This window comes from Salvia miltiorrhiza, chromosome 3 (genome assembly GCF_028751815.1).
Source record: "Salvia miltiorrhiza cultivar Shanhuang (shh) chromosome 3, IMPLAD_Smil_shh, whole genome shotgun sequence".
Classification (NCBI taxonomy): Eukaryota; Viridiplantae; Streptophyta; class Magnoliopsida; order Lamiales; family Lamiaceae; genus Salvia; species Salvia miltiorrhiza.
In genome coordinates, this window is record NC_080389.1 from 60,592,419 (window position 1) to 60,615,437 (window position 23,019).

The 23,019-nt window shown below is 37.1% G+C and overlaps 6 protein-coding genes across 12 annotated transcripts; 3 read left to right on the forward strand and 3 right to left on the reverse strand.

The window, feature by feature from the left end:
* The first annotated feature begins 1,598 nt into the window (after window positions 1–1,598).
* Window positions 1,599–7,779, forward strand: LOC131015067 (plasma membrane ATPase 4-like). Its single transcript, XM_057943277.1, has 15 exons — window positions 1,599–1,865; window positions 3,643–3,762; window positions 3,862–4,098; window positions 4,185–4,946; window positions 5,026–5,148; window positions 5,230–5,479; window positions 5,558–5,722; window positions 5,807–6,045; window positions 6,121–6,153; window positions 6,237–6,318; window positions 6,400–6,560; window positions 6,648–6,821; window positions 6,900–7,082; window positions 7,202–7,383; window positions 7,476–7,779. The coding sequence occupies exons 1-15, from the start codon at window positions 1,809–1,811 to the stop codon at window positions 7,570–7,572; spliced, it is 2,865 nt and encodes a 954-aa protein (XP_057799260.1). The 5' UTR covers window positions 1,599–1,808; the 3' UTR covers window positions 7,573–7,779.
* A 404-nt stretch (window positions 7,780–8,183) lies between these two features.
* On the forward strand, window positions 8,184–10,091 carry LOC131015070 (probable plastid-lipid-associated protein 8, chloroplastic). Its single transcript, XM_057943281.1, has 4 exons — window positions 8,184–8,440; window positions 9,271–9,394; window positions 9,513–9,692; window positions 9,776–10,091. Exons 1-4 carry the CDS (start codon window positions 8,243–8,245, stop codon window positions 9,973–9,975), a joined length of 702 nt encoding a protein of 233 aa, XP_057799264.1. The 5' UTR covers window positions 8,184–8,242; the 3' UTR covers window positions 9,976–10,091.
* Window positions 10,092–10,141: 50 nt separating this feature from the next.
* On the reverse strand, window positions 10,142–10,834 carry LOC131019086 (uncharacterized). Its single transcript, XM_057947769.1, has 2 exons — window positions 10,684–10,834; window positions 10,142–10,371 (listed from the first exon to the last, which is right to left on the reverse strand). Exons 1-2 carry the CDS (start codon window positions 10,832–10,834, stop codon window positions 10,142–10,144), a joined length of 381 nt encoding a protein of 126 aa, XP_057803752.1.
* On the reverse strand, window positions 10,744–13,836 carry LOC131015068 (putative pentatricopeptide repeat-containing protein At1g10330). 3 transcript variants are annotated; one of them, XM_057943280.1, is made up of 3 exons: window positions 13,710–13,836; window positions 11,231–13,135; window positions 10,744–10,854 (listed from the first exon to the last, which is right to left on the reverse strand). In XM_057943280.1, the coding sequence occupies exon 2, from the start codon at window positions 12,798–12,800 to the stop codon at window positions 11,373–11,375; it is 1,428 nt and encodes a 475-aa protein (XP_057799263.1). In that variant the 5' UTR covers window positions 12,801–13,135; window positions 13,710–13,836; the 3' UTR covers window positions 10,744–10,854; window positions 11,231–11,372. The 3 variants fall into 3 exon arrangements, with proteins under 3 accessions (XP_057799263.1, XP_057799261.1, XP_057799262.1); XM_057943278.1 differs by having other exon boundaries at window positions 10,744–11,075; XM_057943279.1 differs by having other exon boundaries at window positions 11,214–13,135.
* Window positions 13,837–13,880: 44 nt separating this feature from the next.
* On the forward strand, window positions 13,881–16,167 carry LOC131015071 (putative RNA methyltransferase At5g10620). Of its 5 annotated transcripts, none has more exons than XM_057943284.1 (8): window positions 13,881–14,042; window positions 14,116–14,156; window positions 14,241–14,383; window positions 14,769–14,835; window positions 15,006–15,083; window positions 15,391–15,536; window positions 15,613–15,695; window positions 15,815–16,167. In XM_057943284.1, the coding sequence occupies exons 1-7, from the start codon at window positions 13,988–13,990 to the stop codon at window positions 15,650–15,652; spliced, it is 570 nt and encodes a 189-aa protein (XP_057799267.1). In that variant the 5' UTR covers window positions 13,881–13,987; the 3' UTR covers window positions 15,653–15,695; window positions 15,815–16,167. The 5 variants fall into 5 exon arrangements, with proteins under 5 accessions (XP_057799267.1, XP_057799268.1, XP_057799269.1 ...); XM_057943285.1 differs by having other exon boundaries at window positions 15,870–16,167; XM_057943286.1 differs by having other exon boundaries at window positions 13,882–14,042; window positions 14,125–14,156; window positions 15,799–16,167.
* Window positions 16,168–18,628: 2,461 nt separating this feature from the next.
* Window positions 18,629–20,596, reverse strand: LOC131015072 (gamma-glutamylcyclotransferase 2-1-like). The gene is made up of 8 exons (XM_057943288.1): window positions 20,310–20,596; window positions 20,066–20,211; window positions 19,817–19,893; window positions 19,652–19,708; window positions 19,509–19,565; window positions 19,373–19,416; window positions 19,125–19,276; window positions 18,629–19,034 (listed from the first exon to the last, which is right to left on the reverse strand). The coding sequence occupies exons 2-8, from the start codon at window positions 20,172–20,174 to the stop codon at window positions 18,841–18,843; spliced, it is 690 nt and encodes a 229-aa protein (XP_057799271.1). The 5' UTR covers window positions 20,175–20,211; window positions 20,310–20,596; the 3' UTR covers window positions 18,629–18,840.
* Between the last annotated feature and the right edge of the window lie 2,423 nt (window positions 20,597–23,019).

The following is a 23,019-nucleotide window of genomic DNA, read 5'->3' on the forward strand; positions in this document are numbered from 1 at the left end:
GATTTCAGTAACCAATTTCAACTAGTGATTTTTGGCAAAGTCTATTTTTTTTATGTTTTTCTTTAACTTTTAATTTCCACAATATTTTTTCTTCAATTATTCTTTTTTCCTCATCTTGACAAAACCCTTTTTAATTTTCCATTTATCTTAGGACTTTATTAAACCACATTTCTAAGTTTTTCCTATTCTACAATTTGTCAATTTTGTTTTCTTTCTCCTTTTAGATAATCACGCCTCTTCCTTCTCTCCGCCCTTATAGGTTTTTTTACTTAAAAAATCATTTTTCTCACAAGAGTCTTTAATTAGTACTCTTAGGTTTTTATTAATCTGCAAATTTATCTTCAATTGATAAAGAATAATTAATTAATACGGATTGAAATAAAATTGAAAAATATCATTTTATACTCCAAAGTTTACACTTTTTCACAATTACTATATCATAATATATAAGAAATTTAAATCAATGCTTATATACTGAAATTTTTCACAGTTACATTTATTTATGCTTTAAAATTGATAAAGATGACTGACTTCAAATTAATATGATTACAATTTTCCTTTTCTTCTTTCAAAATTTAGTTTCCCACAATTTTGCATATCACAGTATTTCATTACTATACTTATTATTTTAATAATATTTATTATAAAAATAAATTTTTATTATAAGAGTATTATGAATTATACTCCTACTTAACTTCATTCACAAAAATTGAGATTTAAAAAAATTACATACCCTAATTTTGGATTTATCAATTTAATAATATATTAAAAGTAAAATTAAATAATTATATATCTTAATTGAATGGACTAAATCATAATTAATAATCATAAAATCAAATTAAAATATACAAAATTGAAATCGAAGAAAAGAATTATAGAAACAAATATAAAAATTAAAAATAAACCCAAAATGAAATACTGAATTTCAAGTGCTGTTTTGACACAGCCCCAAGAAGGAAAAAAGTTGTTACCCTTGAAATTTAACTAGATAAAAGGGAAAAGTAAAAGAAGGAAAGACTTTAGAAATAGAGCCAAAAGAAAGAGATGATAGAAAATTAATTTGAAACAATCTGGCATTGTGGTAGTAGGGTCAAACCCAAAAACTAAAGTGCACATATTTGGCCCCACACGTGGCCTTCTAGACCTACCACATATGCACAAAATTACAAAAAAAATAACAAAAATTAAAAATATAAAAAATTACTGTACAAAAAAAAAAAACTAGAGTGTGGAGAAAAAAATAGAACTAAGTAAATTCTTTTTAAATTTGAACCAAAATTTTAAATAAATCAATTTTTAAAAATATTTAACTCTTTTATCTGAACATATTTTATCCAAATAGCGCTGCTCAACTTATAATTAGAATTGTGTTTGACCTAAGTTAGAATGGTTAATGACTAAGGATTAAACTTTTGGGTTCGAGTTTATCGTGATGAGGATTTTAAATTTATTTATTTAATTATTAGTTTATAAAAATAATCAAATTAAAATAATACATAAAGTCAAATATCTAATACTTAAATCTATCGTTATACGATGTATCTTTAAATTATTTGTATATTCAAAACCAAAAAACCAGCTACATAAATGAGTGTGTCATGTCATCCTTTCAATTTGATGGATTTATATGCCACTCCTCCATTACACCCCACTTCATTTTTCCTCTGATTTTCACGCACCAAGTCATTTAATCACCTCTCTCTCTCTCTCTCTCTCTCTCATCCAAACAAAAATTAATAACATGGTCTTTCACTAGCTTTTCTCTTCTTCTCAAAGTTGATTTCTGAGTTTACAAGGCTTTCTTCGACATGGGCAGCACCAAGGGCTTCAGTCTTGAGGAGATCAAGAATGAAGCTGTTGATTTGGTTTGTATCTATATAGTTATATATATATATATATGCATGTGTGTGTGTGTGTGTGTGATTTTTTTCTTTCTTTTTTCACCAGAGTGTGTTGTTGTTTTTGTTACACACGTTGCTTGAGATTTTCTTGAATTAAGCTTTTATCAGTTTTACGCAAAGATGCATGCTTGTGGGACTTCGTTTTGCAACGCTTGTTTATTTTTATTTTTTGGAGTGAGGCTTTTTTAATATTTTGTTATTGTCTTTTTTAATATGTCTATGTCTCGTGTAAATTAAAAATGTCAAAATCTTGCAAAGGAGAATTTTAGCAGGGTATGCCTTCGTGTTTCTTGGATTGGACCCATGGCTTACTTTAGCAAAACTGCGCACACATTGGGGTGTGTGTGTGTGTGTGTGTCTTGGCTTAGACATTTCTTTCTTGCCCTTTTCTTCTCTTCTCTTCTCTATCTCCCTCCCTCCTTCAATCACTTTGTAAATTTTCAATTTTTTTGTGGAACTTAATTATATCACTGATTCTTTTATGTTATTTTCATGTTACATGTTTCATTCATTGGAGCAAGCAAGAATTATGTTTGGAAATTAATTGATTGATTTGTTTATTTATTTATTTATTGTGTTTTAGGTCTAGCATGTTGGATTCCATGACCTGGTCTGTAACAGAGAAATAAGTAGCATTTAATTCTTTTTTTGCTTGGAATCAAAGCTAAATTCTAGTTGGTGCACGTGGAATATTTCGCTTTATTTTCTTCTGAACAGGAAAAAATCACTCTTGGGAAAAGTGAGAAATAATATTTTCTAACTTTTGGAATTTTGTAAATTATTTTTCATTGCGAAAAGATTTTGATTGCTACAGATTACTACGATGGCAACAAGTGATTCTTGAGAAAGTTTTGTCCTACTTTTCTAGCTTGAATTGTTTCTTTTAATATCACACCAAAATTATTGTTTAGATATTTGCAATCAAGATTACGTCCGAATCTTGGTAAATATTAGTAATATGCACATGTTCACAAACTGCCAATATATACATATTTAGAAGCATATAAAGTTTCTTGAACACTTAACATTTGATTTTACACAGTTTTTGTTACTTTTTATGTGATTCTTTACTTGGTTTAGTTTTCTTCTTCTTCTTCTTCTTGGAGAGCTTTAATTGTTTTTGTTTATATGTATGAATACATTTTTTTTTTCATTTATGTAGTCACATGCATATTGCCTTCACTCAGTTTTTGTCTTTTCAAAGGCAGTTGAGGATTGAGACAAAAAGAAAATAAGAAAAAGTGATAGTAAAGTTTGTTTGTTTATTTTTTCTTTAATTTTTTAGTAAAAAGTGATAATAAAGTTGAGATATTTATGAATTGTTACCTAACACCTTATATACGTTAGTTCAAGTGGGCTTCTATAGAACTTTTTGGGTGGTTAAAGATGAAACTTAATATGATAATCTGATAAATGTTAGTCCTTAATTAATTAAGAAAAACTCAAGAACATCAAAGGGTATATTACTATCACCTTGTGCAAGAAAAAGAGTGTGATGATTTGAAAGTCTAATAAGCTGTCATGGCTGTGTATCTATCCTGTGACAGAATGAATTGAATGGGAGAAAAAGTTGGTTAATTAGGAGCATTTTTCAATAATGGGGGCTCAAGAAATTACATAGTATTCTAATTTTCTACTATATGTTTAGTTACTAGTAAAGTTATCTTGTATGCATGAGTGTTCACAATCTGTGATGGCTTAAGGTGGTATATTGAACAACAATTTGAACACCAATTTACAGGAAAGGATTCCTGTAGACGAAGTATTCGAGCAGCTAAAATGTACGAGAGAAGGCCTAACTTCGGAGGAAGGAGAGAACAGGCTGAAAATCTTTGGTCCAAACAAATTGGAAGAGAAAAAGGTTTGATCACATTGTCTTGTTTCTTCATCAAATTCTGTGTGAATGTTATGTTTGAAAAGAAATGAGTGGTGATTGTTGGATATGTTTCTTTGCATGTAGGAGAGCAAGCTCCTCAAGTTTTTAGGCTTCATGTGGAACCCGTTGTCGTGGGTTATGGAGGCCGCTGCTCTGATGGCTATAGTCCTTGCCAACGGGGATGGGAGGCCTCCCGACTGGCAGGACTTCGTTGGCATTGTTGCATTGCTGTTCATCAACTCCACGATCAGTTTCATCGAAGAAAACAATGCTGGCAATGCTGCTGCAGCTCTCATGGCAGGGCTCGCGCCAAAGACCAAGGTAAGTTGATTGATTGATGAGTGCTTAGGATCCAAGATTTTCAATTGCAAGAATGTGTGTTTATCAACTTCTATGATTCGATTCAGGTGTTGAGAGACGGGCGATGGAGTGAGCAAGACGCAGCAATCCTTGTCCCGGGTGATATAATAAGCATAAAGCTGGGAGATATCATCCCTGCTGATGCTCGTCTCCTTGAGGGCGATCCCTTGAAAGTCGACCAGTCTGCATTGACCGGAGAGTCCCTCCCCGTGACCAAGAGCCCCTCGGATGAGGTCTTCTCCGGGTCCACGTGCAAGCAGGGAGAGATCGAGGCTGTTGTCATTGCAACCGGTGTCCACACCTTCTTTGGCAAGGCTGCTCATCTGGTGGACAGCACCAACCAGGTTGGACACTTCCAGAAGGTTCTGACCGCCATCGGGAACTTCTGCATCTGCTCCATCTTCGTTGGGATCATCATCGAGATCATAGTCATGTACCCCATACAGCACCGCAAGTACAGGGATGGGATTGACAATCTGTTGGTTCTCCTGATTGGAGGGATCCCCATTGCCATGCCAACGGTGTTGTCCGTCACCATGGCCATCGGGTCCCACCGTCTCTCTCAGCAGGGCGCCATCACGAAACGGATGACAGCCATAGAGGAAATGGCAGGAATGGATGTGCTGTGCAGTGACAAGACAGGAACGCTCACTTTGAACAAGCTCACTGTTGACAAAAGCCTCATCGAAGTTTTCGTGAAGGGGTTGGATAGAGAGCAGGTGATTCTTCTCGCAGCTCGGGCTTCGAGAACTGAAAACCAGGATGCCATTGATGCTGCCATTGTAGGGATGCTTGCTGATCCAAAAGAGGTATATCATAGTATGTTGTACTTGAATAGCTATTCAATTTGCCTGTGATACTTCATCGTTTCTTTCTCGATTTCGACAGGCGAGAGCTGGTATAAGAGAGGTGCATTTTCTGCCTTTCAACCCTGTGGATAAGAGGACTGCATTGACCTACATAGATTCCAATGGGAATTGGCATCGCTCGAGCAAAGGTGCACCCGAGCAGGTATGCCAAGGCCTTAAAGATTCATTTTCATCGTGACGAATCCTTTCACCTGATTATAGCCTTTTTTTCCCATCTGCGTAGATACTGGAACTTTGTCATAGCAAGGAAGATGTGAGGAGGAAAGTTCATTCTGTTATAGATAAGTTTGCTGAACGCGGGCTTCGTTCTTTAGGAGTTGCTAGGCAGGAAGTTCCTGAGAAGACGAAGGAGAGCCTTGGAGGGCCGTGGCAGCTCGTTGGCTTGTTACCTTTGTTCGATCCACCTAGGCACGACAGCGCAGAAACAATCAAGAGAGCTTTGAATCTTGGTGTGAATGTGAAGATGATCACTGGTAATGAATCATGTGTTTGTTTAGTTTGTCAAGACAACTCACTTTCGAGCTACTACTTACTCGTTCCTCGTTTCTCAGGTGATCAGCTTGCCATTGCCAAGGAGACGGGGCGTAGGCTTGGAATGGGGACGAACATGTACCCATCTTCGTCGTTGCTTGGACAGGACAAAGACGAATCTATAGCAGGACTACCCGTAGACGAGCTGATCGAGAAAGCTGATGGCTTTGCTGGAGTTTTTCCTGGTGAATTTACTTTCTCTTTTTCCTTGTATGCTGTTTCATGGTAAATAATGCTGTAAAATGAGATGTGTTCTATGTGAACTGCAGAGCACAAATACGAAATCGTGAAGAGGTTGCAAGAGAGGAAGCACATATGCGGTATGACAGGGGATGGTGTGAACGACGCTCCAGCTCTGAAGAAGGCAGACATCGGCATTGCTGTTGCTGATGCAACGGATGCTGCTCGAGGCGCATCAGACATCGTCTTGACTGAGCCGGGGCTGAGCGTCATCATAAGCGCAGTGCTCACGAGCAGGGCGATTTTCCAGAGAATGAAGAATTACACTGTGAGTTTATGCTCATTTCATCACACTCTGCTAAACTCTCTTAACTAAGAGCTTTTTTCAATGTCTTTTCTCCAGATATACGCCGTCTCAATCACAATCCGGATAGTGGTAAGTGCCATGCCTCAACACACTAGCTTTCTTCCATTGATGCAAAACTGAAATTCTTTTTTCTTCTGTGCGAAAAACTACAGTTTGGATTCATGCTTATAGCACTGATATGGAAATTCGACTTCGCTCCATTCATGGTTCTGATCATTGCCATACTAAACGACGGTGAGTTTATAAGCTCCATCAAACTGCTTGAAAAATGACACCACATGTGATTCACGCGTTGCATATGCATACCTCTACCAGGAACCATCATGACTATCTCGAAGGATCGAGTGAAGCCATCTCCGGTCCCGGACAGCTGGAAGCTCAAGGAAATATTCGCCACCGGGGTCGTGTTAGGAGGGTACTTGGCATTAGGGACAGTGCTATTCTTCTGGCTCGTGAAGGACACCACCTTCTTATCCGTGAGCACGGGATCATCTTTCATGTCGCGAAAAATGCTTAGTTAGTTCTCTAATCGTGACACACGTTTCGTGTTTATACGTATGCAGGACAAGTTTGGTGTGAGATCTCTGAAAGATAGTCCTGAGGAAATCATGGCTGTGCTGTACCTGCAAGTGAGCATTGTGAGCCAAGCGCTCATCTTCGTGACAAGGTCTCGTAGCTGGTCGTTTGCTGAGCGCCCCGGGATGTTCCTGCTGGGCGCTTTCCTGATAGCTCAGTTGGTAAGAGTGTGCAGCTAGCAATTCATCATCATTGTAGTCGAGATGCTGACTTTGATATACGCCGGCTTTGTGCCACAGGTTGCCACCTTGATAGCTGTTTACGCGAACTGGAGCTTCGCGAAGATCAGAGGGTGCGGGTGGGGCTGGGCGGGCGTCATCTGGCTCTACAGCGTCGTCACTTACTTCCCCCTCGACATCCTCAAGTTCTGCATTCGCTACGTGCTGAGTGGGAAGGCGTGGGATAATCTTTTGGAGAACAAGGTGCATTTTTCCTACACAAATCATGACTATCTTTCTATGTTTAGTTGATAGCTCACGAGTAGCTCTGTTCATATACCCCTCGAGGGCTAATGCATATAGCTCACTCTGTTTGGATATAGACTGCATTCACCACCAAGTCCAACTATGGGAAGGAAGAGAGAGAGGCTCAATGGGCTGCTGCACAGAGGACTTTGCACGGCCTTCAGCCACCGGAGACCGCCAACCTCTTCAACGAAAAGAACAGCTACCGAGAGCTCTCTGAGATCGCTGAGCAGGCCAAACGACGAGCAGAGGTCGCGAGGTACTAGAATTATCCTTCCTCAACTTCAACAAACCACACACACATGCCTAGTTTAGTATAGATTGTGTGATATGTATTTGATGAGATTGCAGGCTGCGAGAGCTGCACACGCTCAAGGGGCACGTCGAGTCCGTGGTGAAGCTGAAAGGATTGGACATCGATACGATTCAGCAGCATTACACAGTCTGATCCAAGAAGATGGCATGATGTGTTCTAAGTGAATTAGCTAGTTGAAACTACTGTTTTTTTCTAATGTGTAGACCTACTTGATCAAGCTTGAAGCAGGGGATGCTGCTTCACTAGCCCCATTTAATCATAAATAGGATTTTGAGGGTGTGCTTTTTAACCATGAATAATGAAGCAGATAATGAAATGTTACACTATTGGTTTTTCCTTTATTCTAATGTGTCAATTCCATAATCTTTTGTGTTTATGGGGCCATTCACTACATGTTACTAGATTACATATTATGATATTACTACAAAACTTATTTTTCGTCTACTTCAAAATTTTGAAACTCTCCTCTCTCTCAAAAATAAAATTAAAAGAAATCTGAAACTCATTAAAATTTATTTGTAACACTCATATATTTTGGACTAAATTTGCGTGTGATTTCAATTGCAAAAAGACAGTGGGCCTATATTGGGCCGAGAGATAAAAAGCCCAATGAAAGATGATAACGAAATTCATGCAACTAAAAGAGATTGCCGACGTGGCACAACCCAGCCCGTGAAACCATATTGTAGTGGGGCCCGCCTGCAGATTCCCACTTCCTCAAATAACAGAAATACCGACGATAATAAAATTAAAAATAATATACAAAACAAAGCAAAACTACGGCTGCAAAACTTGGAATTATATGGCTGCCATCGCCACTTCTTCTGCTGCAAATGCTGTCGCCAAATTTTCTCTTCCGTTTTCCTCGCCGAGGAATTCGCCGCAGTTCCTTTCTGTTCCACGCCGAGCTCGATCTTCCGCCGGCGTCTGTGCTTCGTTGTCCTCGGCGGCTCCGGTGCTGTCTAAACCCGATGATTTGGTGGAGACCATTCTGTCCAAGGTAGCTCTTTCTATTTCCAAATGGCTCTCTTTTCTTTGGAATTTTTCTTCTGTTGGAGCTTATGTTTTGATTATGTATCTTGCTAGAGCAGAGCGATATGAGTAATGAGAGGTATTCTTTTCTTTAAATCTTTTGATGGATAATTTGGTGGGGTGAAATTGGGGCACATGAACATCAGCCAATTAGGGATTTGAGGCTCTCATTAGTCAAGTAAGAATCGGAAGTCTCAATTGTTTTCCGTAAACTGCTGCTTGCTTCGCAATTGCTATTGTTTATATTTCACCTTTTCTTCACTTAATAATAAGTATTTGATTAGAAATTTAGAAGAGACATGCTGCTTGTAAAGAAGCATGAATTAAAGAGGCTATTACTTATTAGGATCTCAATCTGTTGCTTCATATTTTAATCTTCTGTCCATCAAGAATTATAAAATGAAAACAAATGTGTGAGAAGGGAGGATAATGTGAAACTTTCAAGTGATGAAATCTATACACAGTTAAAAGCATATTGCTCATTGAGTCCTATTTGTCATATGTTTGTTGCACATATTTAATTTAAGTAGAAAGTGTTGTTCATAATATTTATCTTCTTTCAAATGCACTGGTTTGGTTGTGCATATCTTCATTTAGATATTCTCCTAATCTTTCCACATTCTTCATTTACTTATGCTGATAATTATTCTGCAATGCAAGACTATATATACCCGAATGTTATGCATTCACATCTCTATGAGATTCCCAAGCAAGCTTTGTCTCCTTGTATGAGTACGACGGTATGCATACATGCGTTTTTAACGGAAGCGAAACTGAGATTCATCACTCACTGACTAGGTAGTGCAAACAGATAGAGGAGTTCTACTGGCAGGGAGTGAACACCAAAAGGTCGCTGAAGTGGCTAACGAGCTGCAAAAGTTCTGCGTCAGTGAGCCGGTGAAGTGTCCTCTCATATTCGGAGGTGACGACTGCCTCTTTATGATTTGTTCCCAGTTGAGATAGAAACTACATATGTCGTTGCATTGTGTCTTTTCAAAAGTTAGTGAGTGTTGGGTTTTGTTAAATCCTTGCATCATCAGAGTGGGACGTCGTGTACTGTTCAAATCCTACATCGCCTGGTGGTGGATACCGGAGTGCAGTAGGCCGGCTTGTGTTCAAGACCAAGGAGATGGTTCAGGTGGTCGAGGCCCCCGACGTTGTGAGGAATCAAGTATCCTTCTCCCTCTTCGGCTTCATTGATGGAGAAGTCTCGTTGAATGGTAGGAATCCCCTTCTCCCTAGCTTTCTCTATTCATGTATAGGTGTTTCGAGCATTGACATATATCGAGTTTCGACATGGCAGGGAAGCTGAGGGCTTTGGATGAGAAATGGATACAAGTAGTGTTCGAGGCGCCTGAGCTCAAGGTTGGGGGGCTGGAGTTTAGATATGGCGGCGAGAGTGAAGTGAAGCTCCAAATCACATACGTAGATGAGAAGATCAGATTAGGAGTAGGCTCCAGAGGCTCTCTATTTGTTTTCCAAAGATGCACACCAATATCATGACTTCTATGTAATATATTTGCAGGCAAAACTATAATACTTTTTATGTTTCTTTTCATGGGAAATGTGAACAACACAACCCTATTATGAATAATAAGTTTGTATGTTGTTATGAGAGAGAAGACAGTGCAAAATACATCCAGAAATTACAGAGGAATGGTGGTTAGACTTAGCCAGGCCCAACTTTGGGGATGTCATAGTGCTCGCTCAGATTAGCCAAATACTGATTAAATTCTTGAATACGATCACGGTGAGACTTCTTAGCAGCCTTCGCAAGTCTCTCCAGCTCGATTTTTTGCCGCTGTTCCATGTAGCGTCTTTCTGCTGGAGTCAGCCGCTCGTCCTCTCCTCCATCTCCATCCGGGTATGTGCTATCTGATACCAACGCGTTGTTTTCATCTGCACCACAATTTTACAAACTCGCTGTGAAATCCGACGAAATATTGTCACTCACCAAACACTTCCTCACCACAGAATCAAAAGACTAAAAACTGCATTACTACTGTTCAATAATGTATAAGCAGTATCGTAAAGATTGCTTTGCAGTCAGCACTAAGAGCGACAGATTCTAGAAACGTGCTGCAAAACGAAAACTCAACGTAATTTTCTAATGAACACAGTCAGCATAAGCCATATATGGTGACATCTGCAGGATACGTAACAAGTTCGACTATCTAATTCAAAGTGAATCAAGGGAATAATGTGACAAACCTGTCAATTGATCGTGCCCGGCATCATGATATGATAGGATATTTCGCTCTTTGTGCTTCCTTTTCTTTCTGATACCTGCTGCGTTCCTTACATCCAAAGCTTTACCCTTCAGCCTCAGCTTGCCAGTAACAACATTTTCATAAGCTGACATCTCTCTCTCTCTCCCCTTATCTATAGAAGTTTTGACAACATTGCAGGTTTTCTTAGCTCCAAATTATGAAAATAGATTTTGAGTGTATAAAATGTCAAGCTAGCACCAAAAAGTGAATATCCCTTTAAAAAAAGTATGAGAATGTTTAGCTAGGACAACCTGATTTTAAGCAAAGGAGTTAATTCTAGCAGCTGTAGTTTCACTATCATATTTAGCTGATACGCTGGTTAATCATATATATCTGCGTGTATACATGATACATTACTAGCAAACCAATTCTAGATTAAAAAATTATTCTAAAGCAAAACTATCCCCAACTAGAAGTTACTGAAGCAAGTCTACAAAAAATATTTGATACATTTAATAGTGGCTAACTCACTTTTGGCCGGCACTTACTACTAAAATTCGGCAATATCTCCGTAGACTCCTTGTTTCTCCCACATCCTTCTCGGTGATCATTAATCCCTCAATGTAAATGGAAGTAGTCGTAGAATCTTGGGCATAGAGCAGCATGCAAAACCACAACCACATTTTAACTTTAATCAGCCACGCTGATTGCTGGAACCTTACGAATTCCAGCATGCACCATTGCTTTCCTTAAGGCAGCAGCATGGTCCCATATCTCTGCCCCAGCATAGATGCTGGACAACAGCACGTACCGTCCACAATGATTGGGTTGCAATTCAAGCAACCGTTGACCTACTTCATTTCCCAAATCGACATCCCCATGAACCCTACAAGCACCCAAAAGAGCACCCAAGACAGAGGCATCAGCCTCAAAGGGCATGCTTCTCACAAACTCGTATGCCTCTTTTAGAAGGCCAGCTCTGCCCAAGAGATCGACCACACATCCATAATGTTCCATTGTAGGTGTAATGGAAAAATCACGAGATATTGCTTGAAACAATTCCATGCCCAACTCCACGAGTTTTGCACGAGCACAAGCTGATAGGACACATACAAATGTAACTTCATTGGGGCACAACCCCAAGCTCTTCATCTTCTCAAACATCTCCAGAGCCAGACTTTCCCTGCCATTTAAAGCCAGTGAGCATAGCATAGCATTCCAAGCACATACCTTCTTCACAGACATGCCATTGAACACTTTAAAAGCATAACTTAAGCAGCCCATTTTCCCATAGAATGATATCAATGCTGTTCCACTAAAAACACTCAACTCCTTCTCAATCCTAACCATGTATCCATGAATTTGCTTCCCTTGATACAACACTAAGCCATCATCCGAATTTGCACATGAAGAGAGGACACTTACAAAAGTGGCCTCGCTCGGCCTTAAAAGGCCACGGATTACATCCTCATCTCTCATCATTTCTATGAAAAACCTAATTGCCTCCATAAAGCACCCATTTTGTGCATAGCCATTGATGATAGTTGTCCACGAATAAACATCTCTCTTTGGCATGCTAAAGAACATCGAAATAGCCAAATCCATGTTGCCACCTTTTCCAAATGCATCAAGCATCGCGTTATTTGAAACGATACATGGTTGAGGTATCTCATCAAAGACCTTATGTGCACTCCTTATATCACCAAATTGTGAATAAAGAGAGAGAAATGATGTACGGACAAATGGGTCATCTAGTAGGCCTCTTTCAACACATTGTGCATGTAAGGAGTAACCTATTCGCGATGTACCATATGATTTTGAGAGAGAAGCAATGGCTTTTAGAACAGAAGGGAAAGTGTAGCTATTAGGAGCAGCTTGACTGTGAAGCATCTCCCTGAAGAGGCTTAAGCTAGTGTGGGGTCTAGAAAGATTTAGATATGTTCTGATGAGAGTATTATATAGGAGAGTATTAACCCATAGATCTCTGATGAGAAGGTAACCATGGGTGATTAACAAGGAATGAACTTGTTTGACTTGTTTCGGACACTTACTAGCACATCTATTAAAACGCTGAAGAAGATGGAGTAAAAGTTCAGGATGTGGTTGCAATATCAACATTCAGACTTATCTATAATGAAGGCATTGTTTTTCACTTTCAAGGTTGCCTGAGTTGACAATTTGATGGAACAACTGAAGCCTTAGAATAGAAAGAATCTAAGTAAACCAGGTCTCCGTCAAGAAATGAGTACATTAGTTAAGGTTAGCATCAAGGGTCACCTAACATCAAGTCTCTACTCCGAATTACTAGCTATAAACAAGTATTAAATAAACTCAGCATTCAATTTATTAGCTATCTCTCATTCATATTTTGACTTTGAGATGCAAGGAAGCACATCATCTCTCTTCTCAGCACAGCACATTATCCATATCTTTCATTCAACACTTTCTTCAATCTGTAAATATACAAACAATTCATTATCTGCTAATATACAACAGGGCAAACACATTCACAGCTCACAAACTTGTACAATCTTAACAGTCAGAAGTTCATTATTTCTTTGAAATTGTTGGCAGATATTGCAATTTTGCCACTTTCCCGCGAAGAACAAAATCCTATCACATCTTCCCACCCAAAACCATTGCTGCTGTATTTCAACTCTTCTCAATACTTGCTGACAATTTTTTACTCTTTAATACCACCGAATTAGTAAAAGAAAAAACGAGCAATTGCAATATCAATATAAAATTAATATACACTACCCTTTGGAGCCAAAATACTAAATATGGTTTGTCTATAAATAACGAGGACGGCGAGATGCGGCGCTCAGCCTGGTGCAAGAATGGACAGCGGCGGAGGTTACTTCGTAATATTCAAATTCATTTGCATTCAGATTTCCGAAACAAAAGCACAAAAAGCACTAAAGATCTAAACTTCTCAAGTTTTCAAAAATAAAATCCGTCAAAATCCTAAATGCAACACAATATCCTCCGAAATAAGCAAAGAGCACACAAAATTTGATGGCGTACCTGAATCGCGTAAGAGGCGAAACGCAGATTAATCTTTGAACAGAGGCAAACACACAAAATCCTTGCTTCCCGGCGTCTCGCGAAGCTTCTCCCTGTTCCCCACACTCTCGCCTAAATATTGATGATGAGCGTCTCTTTATAAATGGAGGTGGAGGAGTTTTTCGTCATTTCATTTGTACGTTTTTTTTTCTTTTTAGCCCTTTTCTTCTGGATGAAATAGAAGAATCCGGTAGTTTCTTTTTCCGGCAGTTGTGTGAATTTGGGGTGATTTATGGAGAATGGAATCCACTGTCTTCGCCACCAGTAAAACCCGCTACACCCCTCTCCCTTCAGGTTAACTCCTCTGCTTAATTTTCCGCCATTATTTTTTTGCATCACGCATTTTTCAATCAGCTCTATATTTCAGCTCAATCAGGTGACCAGAGCAAGTACGCTGCCCAATCTGTGGTAAGTCCTTGCTTCCCAATTTCAAAATAATATATTGAATTTATGCAGTTCCATACAATAATTCCGTTTTGTATTTGTTTGAAGAGAGCGCTGCCGATTCGAATTCTGACGGTGGGGAAGAAGAGGTCGGCGGGGATTCAGCTCGTTGTTGATGAGTATACTGAGAAGCTCAAGCATTATTGCCCTGTTCAAGATGTTCGAATCAAGTCTAATCCTAAAAATGCTCGGTGTGTTAAGCTCATTAACTTCATCTTTATTTAAAGCAATACAGCAAAATGCATTTCGCATTTATTTTCTGGTAGCTTGTGCTGATAAAATGGATGGATGAATGATTACATTTGATAGAATACTATTCCTTTTTTGTTAATAAATGTAATATATGATTGTTGACACCATTCAAAAAAACAAAAGATTTAAGGACTTCTTTCCATATTCAAAGCAAAATGCAGTACTAAATTTTGATTGATGGGTTTGTGTGTTTTCTCTCAAAGTAAAGATCTTTTTACTAAGCATCTTTGTGTTGATTTTCACTAAGATATGATAGTTGTATACTACAGATGTTGAAAGAGTATGCAGTATGTTTCTTACAATTGTATTCTTTCCCTTTCATAGTGACTCAACGGCTCAGATTGAACATGAAGATATGGCTGTGATGGGACTCATCAAGTCCAATGAATGGGTAGACCTCAGTAGTTACCTGTTTCTGATTGCACTTCGATAGCTTTTCTTCTTGTTATCTATCAAAAATCTTGTCCCAGATGCTGATAGTTATAACATTGTTTGCTCTTTTAATGTGTCATTCATGTTAGTATTTTGCATCTCTCGTCTTATTTGTTTCTCGTCATGTAGGTTGTGATGTTGGATGAGCGGGGATGTGATGTGAGTTCAGAGCAAATGGCGTCTCTAATTGCAGAGGCTGGAAACACAGTATGACTAAAATTAATTCACACGTATTTCTGTATTTTATGTTATAACAAGGGAGAGAAAGCCCGAGTCCTTTATATGGTTTGAATTGAATGATCCAATCTATGAATTTCCATGCTCGTTTTCAGCAACCACTAAGTGTACTCACATTCTGAGAGCAAAGCTATCTCTGCGCATATTACCACCTAAATGAAGCAAAATAACACGCAGACAAAATAGATGTAGGTAAAGGAAACTGGTAGATAGGTTTTAGTCATCTATTAAATCTAATATCTAATAGGTATGATAGATGAGTTCTTGCTTGTGATAGGGAGCTTCAAGCATACTGTTCTGCGTTGGTGGGCCTTATGGGCATGGAAGGCAATTGAGAGAGAGAGCTGATGTATCAATCCGGTTGTCATCTTTGGTCTTAAATCATGAAATTGCATTGGTTGTATTGGCCGAGCAGCTCTACAGGTGAGCAATATATCAATCAAACTCCATCCGTCTTCAGATGTTTTCGACTCTTTATGAATTATGATATGGTTTACAGGGCTTGGACTATTCTCAAAGGCCAGAAGTACCATCATTAGATATTATTCCATAATCCACCACGACCTATCAAGAATGAAGAAGGTAATGTAACTTTCGTCTATTCTTCTTGGCTCTGTCTCGAGCATGTTGGATTTGGAAATTATGTTGCTGTATGTTCTGTGCTGTTAATATCGACGTTATGCAGTCAACTGTTGGTGCAGTTAAATTGGTCTTTTAAGCCACTGAAGTTGAATACAAGATACACTCTTGGCGCAGTTTCTGATAGTAGTGCTTCTCGTGATGTTGGATGGCTCTGATGCACTTCCTAGACGATTGCAGTTTCAATCAGAATGGAGGTTCGGTTTTAGGTTAAGCGTCGTAAAGCAGAAGAAAGAGATATTTCTGAGATATAAGCTATCCTAATCCTACTGCTGAAGGTTGTAGAGGCAACCTGAGCATCATTAAGATGATATTCTATGTTTTACTTGGGTTAGTGCATCTCTGCAGTTTTATTGTGAAATATATCAAATTTGATTTTAATTTTTGAAATATAAATTCGTGCCTATTCTTTTAAGTTGGAATTTGAGTTTAATAACAGCACTTTATGATGCATGTTTGAAGTTCAATCTTGATGTGTGTATGTGTGTGTTCATTTCATAATAGTTGCAGTTGATCTCAACGTAAGTTTATGTATATTAAACTAGGTGTAAAAGAGGATATTCATATTGGATATCTATTTTCTGGATTCTCTTTTGGGGTATGCATTTGTGCTGCTGATGGTAGTATTGCTGATTAAAAAGGTCCGACATTATTATTATTATTATTATTATTATTATTATTATTATTATTATTATTATTATTATTATTATTATTATTATTATTATTATTAGCCACTCTAGATTGTTTTTTGAGCTGGGAATGGAATGATCGAAATTTATTCCCAAATGGCCAAACATGTCATCATAAGAGAGAAAATATTACTGAGCTATCATTGTTTTATTGTGAAATTATAAGCAATAAGATGTTATAAATCCCAAAATCCAAACACATAAATACTGACAGTACTAAAATTTAATAATATAAGTCGCGTCTGTATATATAATATAAGGGCTGGTCTTGGGTGCGACCGTCGCACAGTGTGCGACGGGTCCGCCCCGGCCCGCAATCCAGACCCGAAATCCTAAATCCTAAATTATTACATTTGTTTATAATAATTATTACTTTTAATAAGCATGAAATATACATTTGTTCGCACAAATGTATACTTATATAAATATAGGTATTTTTCTTCATTTAATATACAGTATTATATTTTCTAAACCCTAAATTCTATAAACTAAACCCTGTAAACTAACCCCTAAGCGTGAACACTAAACCCTAAGTCTGAACATTAAACCCTAATAGGAGTATTTACTTTTAATAAGCATAAGATATACATTTGGTCGCACAAATGTATACTTATATTAATATAAATATTTACCTTCATTCAATATAAAATATTATACATATCAATATACATTTATATGAACAAACGTATATATTATGTTTATTAAAAGTAACCATTATTATAAACAAATGTAATAATTATGAGTATGGGTCAAATCCACGAGGGTCAGGGTTCCGGGTCAGGAGGGCGGGTTTGGGCCGGTGTGCGACGGTCGCACAGGAGAATTAGCGATAATATAATGATCAAAAACTCAAACCAACCATATGCAAATATTTAATTTAATGAATATTTCCATTAATGAATTGCAGGTTTTTATGTGTCGCAGGCTGCAGCGTTGGAACAAGATAAGCACTACTATTTTAAATATTTAATGATTGCACAAACGATGAAATATTATCACTTATGTATGGAAGAAGTCACAATCTTGGTCCACATTTTTTCCTGGCGCCTATTATTAAATTTGAGCCACAATAAACGCAGAAAATGTGGAGTGATATATGCCATGGTATGAAAATTTTGGAAGTTAGCTATGCACTCACAAGAGAGAATCTCAATGTGATTAAAGAATCATATCATGAAAAAGAAAGACTATATATCCGAATAAAAATATGGATACTATATTTATATATGGATTCCGAGTAAAAATATCACGTGCGGTATCAGCAAACTTTCGAAAAAAGATGGTCACAAGTTCCAGAGTTCCAAACTCCAATATATCAGAATATTTCCATTATATGCGAATTCGAAATATTTTAGGTTTTGCTTGGTTTTGTTAATTTGTTGCTATGGTTCGGTGATGTATTTAACATTGTTAATTATATTTTGATTAATATTATTTTATGTCTCGAACTTTTAACATTTTTTATAAAATGTTCCGCATTTTCATATTCTCCTAAAAAACACTGAACTTTTAGTTTTTTTTTTTCCATAAAATATACTACTATGCAATAATGCAAAATTCGATGACCAAAAACTAAAAAAAACCTCGAACTTTTATTTTCTACTAAAAAACCTCAAACTTTTAGTTTTTTCCATAAAATGGGCTGGCTACGTAATAATGCAAAATCCGATGACAGAATGTTGAAAAAAAATCTCAAACTTTCAGCGTTTTCCAACAATGATGGTTCATAGTATGGTTTTCCAACAATGACGGTCCCCAAAATATTTCATATAGAAGTCATTTTTCCATTATCGTATTTTGTATAGCGGGACATTTTATAAAAAAAATTGAAAGTTCAGAACTTTTTAAGAGAAAATAAAAGTTCGGGACTTTTTATGAAAAACGCTGAAATTTCGAAACATAAAACACTATTAACCCTTATATCTTCTAAAAGCTTCATTCTATATTTTTGTAGTTCCTTATGAGTTATGTCACCGTGATTTTATTGCTTGTCTAACATTGAATTTAACTCAAATATAAGTTTTATGTTTGCAATATTCACAAAATATTCTATATCAACTATATTATAATTGTGTAACTACTAAAATAGGATCCGATCATACAAAGCTATCCCAGCAATGCCAATAAATCCAGTAAATCGATCAAACAAGATCCTCCATAATTTGCAAATATGTGGGATTGTATAAGTGGTGGAAAATGTTAAAATATTTCAATTAGGTTAAAAGGTAAGGACAACAATATGTTAAGCTCCATGCGGCCAAAAGATGGATTGGCCGATGCTTTCTTCTGTAGTAGAACTCTCATACTAAGAGAAAATAAATGAAAAAACAATAGAATTGCCTTTTGCCTAGATATGCTTTTGTTAGAGAAATTTGCTCATCTTCTTCTGTTAAGACCTCCTACGAATCCGCGGCGATTGCTCCAGCCAAAGCTTTCATTTTCAGCGGCGAATCCATGGCGATTGCCCCGGGCGAAGCCTTCATTTTCAGTGGCGACAAACTCGACAACTTGTTTTCCTTGAGCAAACCGCTGAGATTCAGAAGCACCTTCCTTACCTCGTTAGCTAGCTCGATAACGTAGTCATCTTCATGACCTGTTCCAACACATTCACTCAATCAAACAACTCTACCACAATCTCGCGTCTCATTCAAGATCAAAATTGTAAGAACATCAAGATTTTTACCAATATCAAACATGGCCTTCTCCAGCAAGAAAAGGTAGTCCCTGTTGTTGCCGCAGGGGCCAAAGGCCGTCGCGATTTGCCCGGCCATCTCCTCCAAAGGGGCCGGCCCTAGATAGTACTTATTCGATATTTTGTCAGGGGTTGATGTGAAACTGCAAATTCACAAAGCAACAATGCTTTCAGTTTCAGCAAAAAAAGCACCAAGAATTGAGATTTAATGGGCAATGAGCAGCCAAAGAAGTACTCACACTATCACATCAGTTACATAGGGTTGTTCAGAATCATCACCCTCCTGCATTTGCAGAAAACCAGACATTTTTTGTTACAAAATTACAACTTTTGCAGATTTACATACATATAGTAGACATCGAAACACAAGCTTACTTTGTAGAAATCAACCAAAGTTTTGTGGTCATACTCGCATTCTCTTCGCTCGAGATACTGATAAACAACATTTCAATTAATTGCTGTGAGTAATTAACATCCACTGTAATTTAAATCTGTATTCGTTGAAATGAAGTGAATACCTCCATCGCCGCCTTTTCTATCTCCGGCCCTCCACGCACGCAATATGCAGCACCCCACTGAAGGCAGAATCAAAACTCAATATTACTTCTTTGATGCACCAAAAGAGCAGAAAAATAGAAAGGAGCAGCAATTTAGGGAAGAAATTGAAAAATTTATCGACTTACGCAGATTGCTCCTTCCTTTTCTTCCAAGGTGCAAGTTCTAGCAGGGTGCTCGGGCGTGCCTCTATGATCAATGCAGGCTGAAATGCATCAAATTAGGCATATAAGTTCACAAATAAATACAGATCTAAATAGGAATTCCACTTTCTAGGTTAAAATTAGTCGACTTTGAAGGGGTTTCGAAATAAATAATCAAAATTAAGACATTACACTGTAGCGAAATCAGGGGGAAATGCATAAAAAAAAGCGCACCTAAATCGAAGACGCGCCTGTAGTCCTTAATAAACCCTATCACTTTCTCATCAACTTCGAATCCCGGGTTCCACACCAACGAACCGTACCCGAAAACCCATAACACCATCTTCGAATCACGTTAAGCTCGGAGAGAATATAAAAACCTGCGCAGAGAAGAAATCAGCCATGAAATCAAATCCACGATCATTATTCGAAAACCTAGAAGGTAAGAGGGGGAAAATGCCGAGAAAAAGAAACGCACAAGGCAGGATTTGAGAGCGGCGGCGGATTTGGAAAAACGCAAGTAAAACCTTGGTAGAGCAGAGAGAGAAGTTGCGGTAATGAAGATTTGAGGGACTATTATCTGGGGATTTCTCTCTCTCTCTCTCTCCTGTCTCTCTCTTGGATCGCAGAGATCGTTTGTTGGATTTAGGAGGGAGACAATGGGAAGAAAAAGGGGAGAGATTCGCGAGCTACTTATAGGAACCGCGTGTGTGTGTGTGTGTGAAATTGGATGTGTCAGTTATGAATTCCTATGTTGGATGTATGTGGATGACATGATTGACGGATACATACATACAAATATACAATTGCACAAATCTTGGAACTTGCATTTTTCCTCACTTTTTTCTATCCGTTTTATTTTTATTTTATTTATTCACTATATTTCTTTTTCCAATTTCAAATACTTTAAAAAAACAATTTTTTTTAAAAAAAATTGGTTCAAATTTGAAAAGAATTTAGTTAGTGTTATTATTTTCTCCACATTGTAGTTTTTTTAATAATTTTTTAACAATTTTTATATTTTCTTTTATTATTTTGTAGTTTGTACTTTAAAAAAAATAAAAAATATTATTAAAAATTTATAAAATACTACAATCCGGATAAACAATAAAACTAACTAATTTTTTTTACCCAAAAATTTTAACTAAAATTATTTTTTAAATTATTTGACCCTATTTTAAGACATATTTTATCCAAATAGCATTATTATTTTCAGAAAACGTATTAACGACACTTAACAAGTCAATATTTCTTTTGAGAATAATAAGAGGTGTCTAATATATAATCAAATAAGTCAATGTTTGAGAAGTAAAAAAGTATTATGTATATAAACTTAATTATTTTTATAGTTGGTTTTCTTTTCATTATTTCGTTTCATTCGTTGGAGTACAATTTTGGTGCTTTTCTAGTGGGATGAAAGAATAGAACTAAACATGGAAAAGAAAATCGCGGCTGACGTAGCTGAAAAAAGTAGTTTTAAAATCTAGAAGAAGAATAAAGAAAATAAAAATATAGAATTAGAGTAACTAAGTGAAAGAATGTAAGATCGAGCTGTTATTTGTGATTTTTTTGCCTACTTTAACATTGCTATTCACAATTTCGCTCGAATTTATTATCCTGCCTTTTCATTTAGATTTGAACCACTTTGCGTTATTGATACGTGAAAATTTATATTCATGAAATTTAGCAATAATACATTTAATCCATTAGTTTATACTACAATTATACTTATATAGTAGTGTAAAGAAGTTTATGAATTACAATACCATGCAACTCCAGTTCACTATTAAAAGATTGTTCTTTTGGTATTACAAATTTACAATTGAACAATTAAATTCATAATCATGAAATACGAAATTTATTACTTCTATATTCAATATAACGACCAATGATTTGCTAAAAATATTCTATGGGTGGAAACTATAGCTCTTTTGACAAATACTGGTAATTAATCTTACTTGGTTTGAAAACTTGGCTTAAAGTTGAAACCATATTTTTTCGTTACATTTATTTATGATATTTGGTGTTGAAGATCCAAGTGGGGTGTGAAAGTTTGAAACAGAAAAGTGTGTAGGTTCATTGAACCTGGACGTTGCTTCAACTTTGAGTAAAATCTTAATCGTACATATAGAAGGGACCAGCATTAATCACCAACATTCATTGAACGTGGACGCTTTACTGTCAATAAGGAACTGTTTGTTAAAATATGGTATAGACATATTGTAAGAGAATTTGAGAGATTGTAAAGATTGTTTCTTGTATTTCTCTTACTTATTTTCATATTACATTGATATCTATTTATAGACTACAACATGAAGCAAAGTCATACAAAATCCTACTAAAGTCACACAAAATATATCTTTTGACTATTGCTAAATATTTCTATACTTCTAGATGTGGTTGTTTATTGACCTTGATTAGTATTTTCAACACTCCCCCTCAAGTTGAGTAACGGGATTCCCGATATTCAACTTGCCAAGAACTTCTGAAAAATTCTTGGAGTTCACAGCTTTGGTTAGGATGTCTGCTAGTTGGTCTTCAGACCTTACGAATGGGAGCGTCACAATACCTCCTTCAATTTTTTCTTTGATAAAGTGTCTATCAACTTCTACATGTTTTGTTCTGTCGTGTTGAACAGGATTTTCTGATATGCTGATGGCTGCTTTATTGTCACAAAACATTTGACATGTCTTTGTCGGTTGAAGACCCAATTCAGTCAACAATCTTCTTAGCCACAGGACTTCGGTTAGTCCACTCTTGATTCCCCTGAACTCGGCTTCTGCACTAGAGAGTGCTACCACTTTCTGTTTCTTACTCCTCCATGAGACAAGGTTGCCTCCAATAAAGGTGAAGTATCCTGCTGTTGACTTTCGATCGACGGGATTTCCAGCCCAGTCAGCATCAGTGTATGCCTGTATTTCAAGGTGTCCAGATTTCTTGAATAACACTCCATAATCAAAAGTTCCTTTCAAATATTTTACAATCCTGGTCGCAGCTTCCATGTGGTTAGCTTGTGGTTGGTGCATGAATTGGCTTACCACTCCAACGGCATAAGAGATATCAGGTCGCGTATGAGAAAGATAGATGAGTTTTCCCACTAAGCGCTGATATTTTCCTCGATTAGTCAGTTCTGCTCCTTCCTCAATCTGTAGCCCGTGATTCATAGCAATAGGCGTCTCTGTTGGCTT